At 36.8% G+C, this 12,716-nt stretch overlaps 1 protein-coding gene across 1 annotated transcript in view; it reads left to right on the top strand.

The window, feature by feature from the left end:
* Positions 1-12,716, top strand: part of RYR2 (ryanodine receptor 2) — a 6,224,161-nt gene that overhangs the window by 1,980,629 nt on the left and 4,230,816 nt on the right. The window contains exon 12 of the mRNA XM_044059048.1: positions 6,279-6,435. Coding sequence (XP_043914983.1) covers positions 6,279-6,435 — 157 coding nt within the window. The remainder of the gene's footprint in view (positions 1-6,278; positions 6,436-12,716) is intronic.

Here is a 12,716-nt window from a genome sequence, read left to right as displayed (position 1 = left end):
TAAGTATAACATGAAACAAGAGGAAATATGTAGAAGAGATGGTGAGTCCATACACAATAAAGAAAGCGTTCTTGAATGTAAAAACTTAGTAGTTAACCTATCATCGAATATGTTAACACAATATGAACTTAATGTTTTGGAAAAAGGTTTATCCTTTATCCACACAGCTGATATGGACTTTACAGTGATTGTTTCTGATATTAAAATGTTCACTCGCAACTTAATGCTTAAAGTTAGGTTTGATAAAAATGAAAGTGTAGAAACTTTTAATTTTAGGAAGCCCAGTCTTTTTATATCTAAACAAAATTTGTTGATTAACGCTTTTGAGAAACTTTGTTTAGAAGATGTATATAAGTTGTATTATGAAGGAAAAGTAAACAGAATAAGAAAAAATGGCATAACAAAAAAAGAGTTTGAAGCTCTGATAGACCTCCAGACGGATCCCACTATCATGATATGACCAGCTGATAAAGGTGGACAAATAGTCATTATGAGTAGAGAAGATTATGATGCAAAGATGCATGACTTATTAAAAGACACTAAGTTCTATAAATTGAGTTCCCCTTTACAAGTGAGACGAATGATAGAGAAAATACATAGTGAACTTAAAAATGTAGAAAGTTTGGGCCTTATAGATGATGGCCTTCTAAAATATTTTTTAGTATAAAATCCTCTCACTCCCAACATTCAACGATTACCGAAGTTACATAAATGTAAGGTAAACCCCCTTATGAGACCAATCATAGCAGGAAGGGATTGGTGCACGGAATCCATTTCCATATTTTTGGATAAAAATCTTAGGAATTTATTGAGTAAGTCAGAATATATTTTAAGAGATACTGAACATTTTATTAGAGATCTGTATGAGTTTTCCAGAAAGGGAGAAATGACTGAACTTACTTTGTTGGTTACACTTGATGTAATTTCTCTTTTCACAGTAATCCCGAATGAGCTTGGAATCAATAGTGTTACAGAGTTACTAGAGAAAGATGGAAATTACACGAGAGAAAGGATACAGCTAATACAGATCTTATTGAAACTAGTGTTTGAGAATAACATCTTTATGTTTAGGGACAGAATATACTGGCAGTGCAATGGTGTTGCAATGGGCACATCATGTGCCAACAGTTATCTGAATGTGGTGATGTCAGCATGGGCGGTAGAGAATGTGGAAAGGGGTCTCTATAAACAGCACATACTGTTTTTTCGAAGATTTGTAGATGACCTCTTCCTGTTATAGAAGGGGTCAGTAGAACAATTATTGGATTTTGTGGAATGGATTAATAATTCAACACCATTCATTAAATTTACATTGACTTGATCTTGCTCTGAGGTGAATCTCCTGGATGTCAGTATAGTGAGAGAAGAGGAAGGGGAATTAAGTACAAAAATGCATAGGAACGAATGTCATGCCAATAAATTGCTAAGGAAAGATAGTATGCATCCCAAGTATGTGTTTAGAAATGTCGCACATAACCAGTTGTATAGGGTGTCAAGGCCTAATGTTAAACAGAATGATGTTAAACAACAAGCAGAAGTAGTAAGTACAGAGTTGGTGGAAAGGGGATACAATAAGGATGAAGTACATAGTAATATGTTAGAGACTGAAAAATTAAGGGGTACGAGAGCAAAGCCCTATTTTTCAGAACCTTGTGAAAACTCTGGGGCTAATAAAATATATAATAATAGTAAGCTTAGAATGTGTGTTAGTTATTCAAGAGACGTAAAAAAATATACCAATATTATTAATACTCATTGGAATCTCTTGACCACAGATAGGCAAGTGAGTATGTTTCTGGACCCACATCCTCAATTTATATTTAAGAACAAACCGTCATTGAAAAGGAGACTGTGTACACCAAGAGATCAGATTCTAAAGATTGAGGGACTAAACTCTGTAAGAGCTGTCAGTATTGTCAATATATAAATGTAGGAACAGAATTTGAACATCCAGATTCTCATGAGGTCTTTCATTTGAGCGTTAATGCAACTTGTAGTTCCCCCAATGTGGTATATCTGGCTGTGTGCCAGATATGTAATAAATTCTATGTTGGTAAGACCGATAGATTGCTCAAAGATAGAATAAGAGAGCATATATAGCATATTAAAAAGAAAAGCATATTTAATGCCCTTGCAAAGCATGTGTCTGAGACAAGTGAAAGACATAGTTTTAAATTTATGGTCTTAGGTCTGATGTTATGAGAATAAGAGGGGGGGTTGATATCAGAGCTAGAACGGAAAAGTTAGAGGCAAACTGGATTGTGAGGTTGAGGGCTGATGTAGGACATGGCCTAAATGACCATGTGCCAGTGAGATCCATTTTAAAAAATAGACCATTGCGAAGGCGATGTTATTAAATGTGTTATATGTGTACATATTTTTCTGCATTTGCATTTGATGGTACATATTTTTAAATGTATACTTTTTTATATATGTTTTTAGAAGCATCTTTCTTTAAATAGTTAAATGGTTTTGTCGTGTGATTTGTGATGATAGTATAAAATGGGTGTTTTAGCAACAATGTAGATACACCTGAAGAATCATTTAGTGAAAGCGCTTGTGTTAATAAACAGCTGTGTTGGTTGAAGAAACTGGAGCCTTGCATTTGTTTTTTTTTCTGCATTTAATCTTGGATATAAGTATCCAACATGTCTCCTTGAAATGCAATGATAGCATAAACATTGTTGGTGTAAATTAGCATGTTCCAGCAAGCAAGGTATTAATTTGCTGTGGCAACATTATACCTTGAAATTGGGAAGCTCTGTTATTACCCTGACACAACTTAAATAATTCCATCCTGCTGTTTCCTCTTATGTTTAAAAGCAAGACACATGTACCTCAAAAATAATGTCAGTAATGAGACCACACTCTGAAATAATTAAAAAATAAAAAATACTGGCCACCATGTACAAATACATTGTTAATTTTTATTTTAACACACTGTACTCAAAGTTTACCTTCATCTGCAGAATAGAAAGAAGATGCCACTGCAAAACATAAAATGCATGTAGCCATCAAGAAGAGAACAAACAAATCATGGTAGAGTTTTCTCCAGAATCTTTATTAGAATCCCATCCCACAGGTCAAAAATAGAACAAAGAGCCACTGTAAGTGGAAGCTCCTGTTAGTAATGTGAGTAACAGAACTAAACTAAGATGCTTAGAAATGTAGGGATGAGTTTTAACAGGATGTGTTAACTAATATGGACAAACAATTTGCCAATACACATACAAAGAAAGATGCTGTGTGTTGAAAAAAGGCTGCTGCTGGGCCTGGCCTTATTTTTAAATCTTTAGGTAACCACAACAATTCAGACAAAGAATGGTATGTGACTCCAGAGTCAAAAGATGCAGATGTCAGCTTCAGGGGGAAGAATATCATTAAAAGGAACACCAGAATCTTTGCCTTAATGTAGGTTTTAAGGGTATAAAGCATAAAATGTATGTGTGCATGTCAAAACTGTCTCTTATTCCAAAATGTAATCACCCAAAGAGTTTCTGTAATTCAAGTTAACTGTACTGTAAAAGTAGCGGTATTTTATACTAGGTCTTGTAATTAAATCAATTAAATGTTAAAACTCAATCAAACTGAGGAATAAAAAAACTTTACAATTACTGAATTGTCTTAATATTTTCTTTGTATAAATCACTTTTTCTTGTTTCATATCTTGTATAAGCAGAATAGTTGGAAGTCACATTAAAGCATTTCAGAGCTTTATTTCCTATTTCTTTTTCTCCTTGTTGACTGTCAACCATCTGCCCTCCTATTACCTTGCTGGCACTTTCATTTCCTGTGTGTCAGAGGGAGGTCACAGCAGGCCATCAGCTAGACAATTATCAATGTTTTCTCTATGTCTATCAATCCACTGAGGCAGCCTGAGTGAAGAAGCCAATATTGTAGCTCCCTTTTGTTATATCCACCTAAGTGCTACAGTATGTGCAGGGTGCTTGGTGAGGGCTTGCTCCTGGCCTTTATACTGCACTTGCTTGGACACATGGCCTCTATCAGATGCCCGTTTTGCATCATATCAAGCTGCCATCCCTTCCTCAAGGATGGTGAGCTGGCATCAGTCACTCAAGTCCACACTCTCTTGTGACCATCTCCAATTCTCAAGTTAACTGATACCAGGTCATTTAGTTTGTAGTCAGAGTTCTAGCTCTCTGTGCCGCAAAGCTAGCACAACACTTAAGTGCATTAGCAAAACTGTAAAGCTATCTCAAGTCTTTGTTAACCCTTTATTTTAGCTTTCTGATTAAATTATATATAAAATATATTCCTTTGTCAGGCAGGTTAACCCATCTCAGTAAGACATGTTTTTTTTTAGCTTGGTACATTATTGCACTATTTTTCATTGCAATGGTATAAATACTTTTAAAAGTAAAAAAATAACATGATAAGTTAGAGTTTATTGTAAACTAATTCAGCCTTAGGGCATCGAAGGCCAATATTTGCAAAGCCCTGTGGAAATGGATTACAATTTAATGGACCACAGCTATGCTGTAGATTACCCTAAAACCCTATTAAACTTTGTACTTAATTAATTGAATATATTACAGTTAGGTATTGCTTGCTGCAGTAATATTTTCCTCTGGTTATATGCACAGATTGAAACATTTGGCATTCTTTCAAAGGTATGTCAAAATATTCTAGTGGACAAAACATTTAGCATTGCTGCCTCACAATACCTAGTTCTCCATTTTCATTCTTAACTGAAACTGATGTGCCTAGTCTGTGGAGTCTGCTTGCCTTACATATGTTCACTGGGTTTTTGCCAGTTACTCATGTTTTCCCTTATATCCCTAAGACATGCTGTAGGTGAAATGATGATACTCCAAATAACAGTACCTGTAGGTGTACATCTTATGTGTGTGTGTTTGTGTGTATGTTTGTGTGTGCATGTGTTACATGTTATTTGTGTGTGTGTGTGTGTGTGTGTGTGTGTGTGTGTGTGCGTGTGTGTGCGTGTGTGCGTGTGTGTGTGTAATGTTTTTTATGTATCCTACAACAGTGTGGTGATGTATCAATGATTACTTTCTCTGCACTAAGTCCAGTGTGTGCTGGGAGAAGGTCCAGCTCCCCTAAACCTGAATTTGATACATGGATTTAGTGAATGAGTGAATGAACAAATGAATAAATGTATAAACTTATGACAGAATGAGTGAATGAAAAATTGTAGTGAATATCATTGATCAATTATTGATACTGAGGTCATAATAATGTATAATGTATTATGAAATACATTTTTACATAATGTTTAATTAAAACATTCAATGAATAAAATAAATCTTCAGGAATCTTAGACTTTAATTCGTCCATTTTCACTCATGGTGACGTTGTACTTCCAATTATACAACGACCCCCCATTAATATTCAAAAATGTGCACGCTGATGGGTCAGTGTGCACATTGTAAATCAGTTATAGTACTGGAAAAAGGTCCGGTCACCCAGACTTTTTCCATTACTATAACTCTTATTTTAAGCAACGGAGAACGCAAGATCTCCATTATTTCATACTGTTTCACTATGTTAAACGAGTTTAACATAGCGAGGCAGCTTTAAAAAAAGCAACGGAGATTCACCGTTGCTTTTTTTAAAGCTGTCTTGCTATGTTAAACCCATTTAACATAGCGAAACAGTTTGTAAAAAGCAACAGAGATCTTGCTTTCTCCATTGCTTTTGCCCACAGCTCTGATGTATTGCATAGGCATATGCATGCGCAGTACATCAGAACTGCCGCAGAATACCAGACAGCTGCGGAAGGGCAGCAAGGAGGCATTATACAATGCCATTATTTAAGAAAAGTAATTATTTTTTTCTTAAATAATGTCATTGTATAATAGCAATAACCCACTTCTGGGTGTGGGTAATGCTGGATTTACCCACGGTTGGCTTTGTTTGGCCACTTGCACTTCGCCCTCGTGACCAAACCACACCAACCGTGGGTAAATCTAGCATTACCCGCACCCAGGCGTGGGTTATTGCTATAGTATTAGCTGATGCATAGAATGAGTTGGGGGACATTAAGCTGGACTAAGAGAGATACAGGAATGATGCCCGAAAGGTTCTGAGAACAAAAAAGGTAGTCTGGCTGCAATAAATAAACACTGAATGACTAGCTTTAAGTACAAGTATAAACAGTGACAATTTGCCTCAGAGGAAGACTCCTAATAAAAAGGTAGATTCCTGCACTGATTATTTAATAATTGCATTTTTGTTTGTGTATTTATCATGTTGCTGTATTACTCATTTGACAGTATGTGTTTATTAATTTCTGGTAGGTGGAGTGGAAGTCATATCCGATGGGGTCAGCCCTTCCGGCTAAGACATGTCACAACAGGAAAGTATCTAAGCCTCATGGATGACAAGAGTCTTCTTCTCATGGATAAAGAGAAGGCTGATGTGAAATCAACAGCATTCTGCTTCCGATCATCCAAGGTAGGAAAATGTCACAACCATCATTTAAGCAAGAGCAAAAAAAAAAAAAAAACTCCGGAGTGGTGATTTGTTTTGTTTGATAGTTTTGAGGCATATGTTGGATGTCTATCATAACTGAAAACAATGATTATTTTTTCCAAGAAATTAAGTGTTAGCTGCATGATATAGATAATTTGCATGTCATATGAAGTGAATGCACTGGCTCTAAGCTTCAGAGGGACAACACTCTGACTGTGACCTGGATTACTCAGGGTAATTTGGCAATCTGCGTGATAGCGGAGCCAGCTTGAAAGGATGGGAGTGAGCAGTTAATGACAGCTTACCCTCCTGGGATGAGAGGCAGCCTGACCCATTGTATGCCTGTCAACCAGCACAGGTAGGTATTAGAGGCACTAGAATGAGGTGAGATGTGCACTTCCTCAAAGCTACATTGACATGCAGTGGCCATGATTTGTCCCATGTGCAGAAATGTGCATGAGTCACAGGGGGTGATAATGTGCATGTCTCATGCATATTATGTTGCTGCATCAAGCAATGAGAATAGAGCTGAACAAAATAACTAAATAACCAAATAAATAAATAAATAAGTGATGATCATTTGCATGTTTGCTTATCATTCTCTTTAACTTGACCCTAGCAGCTGTCTTTGTCCCATGGGAGTGGAGTATAGCTGTTGTGGATGTCCTTCACAAGGGTAGCCCCACTACAAACCCTGGGAATTACAGACCAATTAAACTAATGAGGCTTATATATAAGGCCATGGAACATATCATAACTGACCTAGTTTACTATAATATCAAAAATCTTATCAGACCTGAACCTCAAAAGATTGGCTATATCAAAGTTAGATCTTGTGCAATGAATTTTGTGAACTTCTTTGAGAGATTTAATGCTGTGTACAATCTGTCCAGACAGTGTACCTTGACGTTGCCAAGGCATTTGATACCATACCACATGCAGGTATAATAAACAAGAAAAAAGTCCCAAACTGATGTGTATGTGGTTAGGTGGATAGTCAACTGTCTTAGAGACAGGACTCGCATAGTAAAAGTTATGGGTACATCCTCTGAAAGCATGAAGATGACCAGTGGAGTTCTTCAAGATCTCTGCTGGGACCTGTAAGGCAACCTACTATATACAAGGGATACTGTACTGGCTTGGATGGACCCACCAAAGTCCCTCTGTCCTGTAGGGGACTTGTCTACACTGCTCACCTGGAGAGCCAGATAACAACATGGGGAGGACCCACCACAACCCAGGCAAGCATACTGACATAAGTCACATATCTCTCACTCACCCTTTCCTGGCTGCTCTAGCTTCCTATGATCCTAATCAATCTTGGGTTGTCAGGTTTTTATCCCTCTGTCATACAGCCTGGGTTTCATTCATGCTGATGTACATAGTGTTAAAAATGTGGGTGGGGGGCTGGGGTTTGAAAATGTATAAATGCAGTCCTCTTTTGGATTCGTCTTTCTAATTTTTTAAAATGATATCTCTTGTTTAGTATAACATGATTGTCGGTGGTCTGTCGAGAATATTTTAACCTTAAAAATCAGATAATACCTTAATGGGAGCAACTAGCTATATGAATGTTTTGCCTGAAATATTTTTAGGGTATACCTGTTAGAGATGAAATGATTACTTAGGACTGACCTGGCTATGAGTTTGAATATTATTCATGATGAAGATATGAGCTTTTCTGGGAAATTGGTTGTGTTCCGTGAAAGACTGGTATGAATTTTTCATTTATTTTTTATTTTTTTGCAGAAACAGTTAAAGACTATGTTGGACATATTCAAATCACTTTGGTATAGTTAACATGAAAGCAGTATCAAGAAAGTTTGTGTGCTGGCCACAGCTTGATGAATGGATTGAAAAAAAATAAAACAGAATGGTTTTCATCTCAAATGGAATAGGATATGCCAAGATAAATAACATTATAGCCAAGAGGATTTCTAGCTGGATGAAAGAAAGTATTACACATAGATTTTACAACACCATTTAAGAATAATGTGTTCAAGAGTGCAGTGACTGCATTCAAAATAGTTAAATGAGTGGAAGAAAGTACATCTCAAGCTGCTGTTAATCATTTATGTAGACTATTCACTGCTTATAGTTTTCTTGAACCTATTGTCGCTGAATCAGATTTTTTTCATTTTATTAAACAAAATGACCTACTCCTTTCCACTTGTGCATCAGGGTACTCAGGTACTCAGCTCTCAGCTTAGGTGAAAAATCCATCCAGGTGTTCAAAACTGGCTTGAAGAAACCTTCACATTCAATGCTGGAAAATTACTTTTTTCTCTCATGGTACAGATTAGCACCAAATTGTACTATGGTAGATATACCTGCGTATATGTCCTTGTGTACACTTGTGAGAGCTGAGTTGGAATTGATAAAATCTAGTATATGTGATGCTGTTGAGAAAAGGCAGAACTTGCAGAAGTGCCAAGATTTTTTATTTTGACATTTGTTAACTGGGTTAGTCCAACTGGGCCAGAGGCCCATTTTTAGTGAAGACCCAAGGAGAAAAGCTCGGATATAGACAATTTAAGGTACATGAAATTTAAACTCCAATAAAAAGAAATGCACAATACATAATTTAATGTTAATACTACTGTGAAGTATAACACTCATGATTTTTTTTTTACAATGAAAAAATGAGCAGCAATTGCCCTTGCATAGAGAGAGCTATTGATAGAGTGGGTTAAGTAATAGAGAGAGGTATCTAGATATGAGAGAGGAATGCTTACACATGTACATCTGGTGAAGTAGAAGGGTAAGGGTGACATTTTTAGTTGGACTATGGGAAAGGGAGGTAAATTAAGAGGTGGATTAGTAAATAGTCAGTGAGGTTGGAGTAAAACAGTACGGTTATATTGAATTCATCAGTGTAGTAGGTTAGGTGGGGTCAATACAGGGGCAAGACTTGTTGTTTAGTAGGTGAAGTTTAAGTTCTTCCTTTGAAGTGTTTAGGATGGGGAATGGATCTAATAAGTGCAGTGAGTTTGTTCCAGGCTTGGGCTATTGTAAATTTGTAAAGTAGCTTACCAACGTTTTTGTGTGGTCGGTAAGTATCAAGCAGTTGTTGGCTAGAGGTGCAGAGAGTACGATTAGGGGTGTAAGAGGATACCAAGGTGGATAGTGAAGGGCAGGAGGAAGGTTTATATAATGCAGAGTGTGTGATTTGAAGCTGGCATAGAAGGAGTTGTTGGGGGAGATCCAGCCAGTGGAGGGAGTTGAGAGCCAGGCAGTGGTGGGAGTTGTAAGGACAGTTAGTGACAAAGCTGGCTATTTTGTGGTATGTTCGTTGTAGTTTGGATAGAGTTGCAGATTGTATGTTAGTTAGGTTTGCGGCAGCGTAGGGAAGGGAAAGGAGAAGGAAAGCATGAGCTAAGGAGAGTCCAGCATTAGACGTTAGAAATCTTCTCTTTTGATACAGCAGTCCAAGTTTTTGATGTTTTTTTTTTTTTTTTATGCAAGTTAAATTTTACTTCATCATCAGTGATGGTACCTAGGAGCTTAGTGTAGGGTTCAGGATGAATGATTGTATTATTACAGGAAGTAATGACAAATGCTGATTTGTGCTGAGAGAGTGTGCAAGGGAGAAAAATCAGGAGTTTAGTTTTTTGGGGTTTAAGATGAGTTGATTATCTGACAGCCACTTTTCAATGGATAGGAAGGTGTCTTGGGTATGAGCATCAAGTTCTGTGATGTTATTGGAGAAAGAGATGAGAATGGAATCGTCAGCATATCGAATTAGGGAGGATTGGTTACAAGCTGTGTGAAGCTCATTTGTAAAAATGTTAAACAGGAGGCGACAGAGGATAGAACCTTGGGGAACGTCAGATGTAATAGGAAGAGATAGGGAGCAGGAGAGCCATTTGACAGATTGTAACTTGTCGGAGAGGTAACTGGTGAACCAGGACAGGGAGGGAGCTGAGAGACTGAGGCTGATGCACCTGTTATAACTGTTCTTTCAGTTTCATTTTGTTTCATGGAAATTTCATCGTATTGACTTTGTTTCAACAAGTTTTGTTTCTTACAATAGTACTGACACCACACTGCTAATATGGGCCAAGACATCGGTTAGTGGCAGATTGTGCACTGTGGGCCCCAGGCTGTTTTCAAACTGCGGGCCTCACATACCATTTTTAAAATGATGCGCAATGCGTTCTTTTGGATTTACCTTCCTGCTTGTTTTAAACTATATTTCTTATTTAGTAAAGCAAACATTTCAGTGTGTATTTTAAAATTATAGACTTTTATATTTTTTTTAATAAACAGTGAAACCAAATTTCCTAACCAATAATGACAAAATTACCCCTTTCAGAAAATTGCAATCATAAAAGGAAACTAAAGATACTGTTATTATAATCTGCCAATATCCCTACTTATCAATTACATTCAGTTTATTGAATATGTACCCATCAAATTTCTGATTGTGACAAAATGGCCACAGTAAAGCTTTACAAATGCACACTAGTCTTGCAAATACAGGCTAATCACTGTTTAACTGTATTAACTGAACAGGGTCAGTTATTTTTATCCATAGATATCTCCCAAACCAAGAAATTATATTCACATTGTTGACTGCTTCCTTCTGTGATATCTAAGTCAAGAATTAATAACAATGACCAACGCAACATATTTTAAGTTTGTTAACATACCTTTCAACCTCTTTGAGCAAGAAATCTTGATTAAGCCACAAATAATGGGGGAGAAAGGGCCACAAATAAGGACACTTTTTAAATATTGCTCTTACAGACTTAGAAAGTTGATAGAATAACAGGTTTTGCATTGATATGAAGTCTGAAACTTAAATGTCTGCCATTATTTTCTCACTTCAGTCCTCAATGACAAACCAGTTATTTGCCAGAAAGACACAAATTTTAGGAGAAACAGACTGAAAATATCAGGCAAAAATCGAGACATTCTGTGAAAATCTGGACAGTTGAGAGGTATGTGATTAAGTATTCCAACTTAATTCACTCGCATGCACCCAAGTGCTGCAAAGCCAGATTAAAGACAGTTTAAACATGAACAGGTGATAAAAGGATACGGTACCTTCATCCACAGATCGCCTCCTCCCCTACCAGCAGTCATAGTCACTTTGACTTTACATAACCATTACTATTATGAAGAAATAAATTACATGCACTTGATTGGTAGCTTTGGCTGAACTACATGAAGTTGTATAAAGATCACTAGACTCATGCCATAACACCCAGCCTTGTGTAGCACAGTTTAAACAGAACAGTATTTATGAAGAGAACAGAAGAAATATAACCTACCTGGCAAAATATGCTAAGGGAATGTGCACAATTTCTGCAAAAGTAAATGTCATCTGAGTAATCCCTCATTTAAAGAACTATTACTAGTGCAGATTTTGCAAACGATTTTGCATGTCAGTGCTTCTTATGCAGATTCAGGGGCTGCTACCTTTAAAGAATAAATAGCCTATGTTGCATTAAAAAATTAGTGTGCTGATATCATCATAACATTTCCTGAACTAGATCGGCTATGCAATAGGTGATGGCTTGCAAAGGCCAACCATAGGTTCAAACGCAGCTACTAGGCATGCAACCAGGAGACCATTAAGAAGTCTAGCCCACATTTCCGATTGCTCCAAAGCACTGTGTGGTTAAGCAACTTGTTCAAGGTCAAATACAGTAGATAAATGAAGGTGGATTCAAACACTGCACCCTTGGCATGGGATGCAGCCGAATGATTAGCCAGATCTTTAGTCTTCTGTGCTACCTGCCAGACTGTGCAACAGTTTATAACTAAATGTAAAAATCCTTTACAATCTGATCTTCTAGAAAAGACTGTATTGCAATAATATGCAGCAATGACTCCATAATGGATGCTGATGATTAGGCAGTTTTGATCATCACTCCAAATAATGCATATGGATACTAACCTGACAAATGGCAACCCCTTCACAGTTGCCAGAAGCTGTAAAAGGGTACTGTAAAAATATATTACTAAAAGGCAATATGTTTAGACCATCCATGTTACACAATCCAAGCCTATCAATAAAAAAATAATTATTTAGTGCAATGAATAAAGCAAAACAAATAAAGATAATACAGGCATTGTAGCAACATTTATTCAACAGCTCAAAAGTTATACAAAATTCAGAAATATTACAGCATACAACATACCGTTTTTGGGGTGGAGGTGGTTTACATGTTTGTGTGACACCTACATCTTATATTTGACCTTCATATGTCTTCCCGGTCATCAAGAATAACTGTTCCCCTGAAATCAAGCAGTAC

This window comes from Protopterus annectens, chromosome 1.part2 (assembly GCF_019279795.1).
Source record: "Protopterus annectens isolate FY-2018-M chromosome 1.part2, PAN1.0, whole genome shotgun sequence".
Classification (NCBI taxonomy): Eukaryota; Metazoa; Chordata; order Ceratodontiformes; family Protopteridae; genus Protopterus; species Protopterus annectens.
Note: the sequence above shows the minus strand (reverse complement) of the source record. Positions and strands in the feature narration are given on the sequence as shown.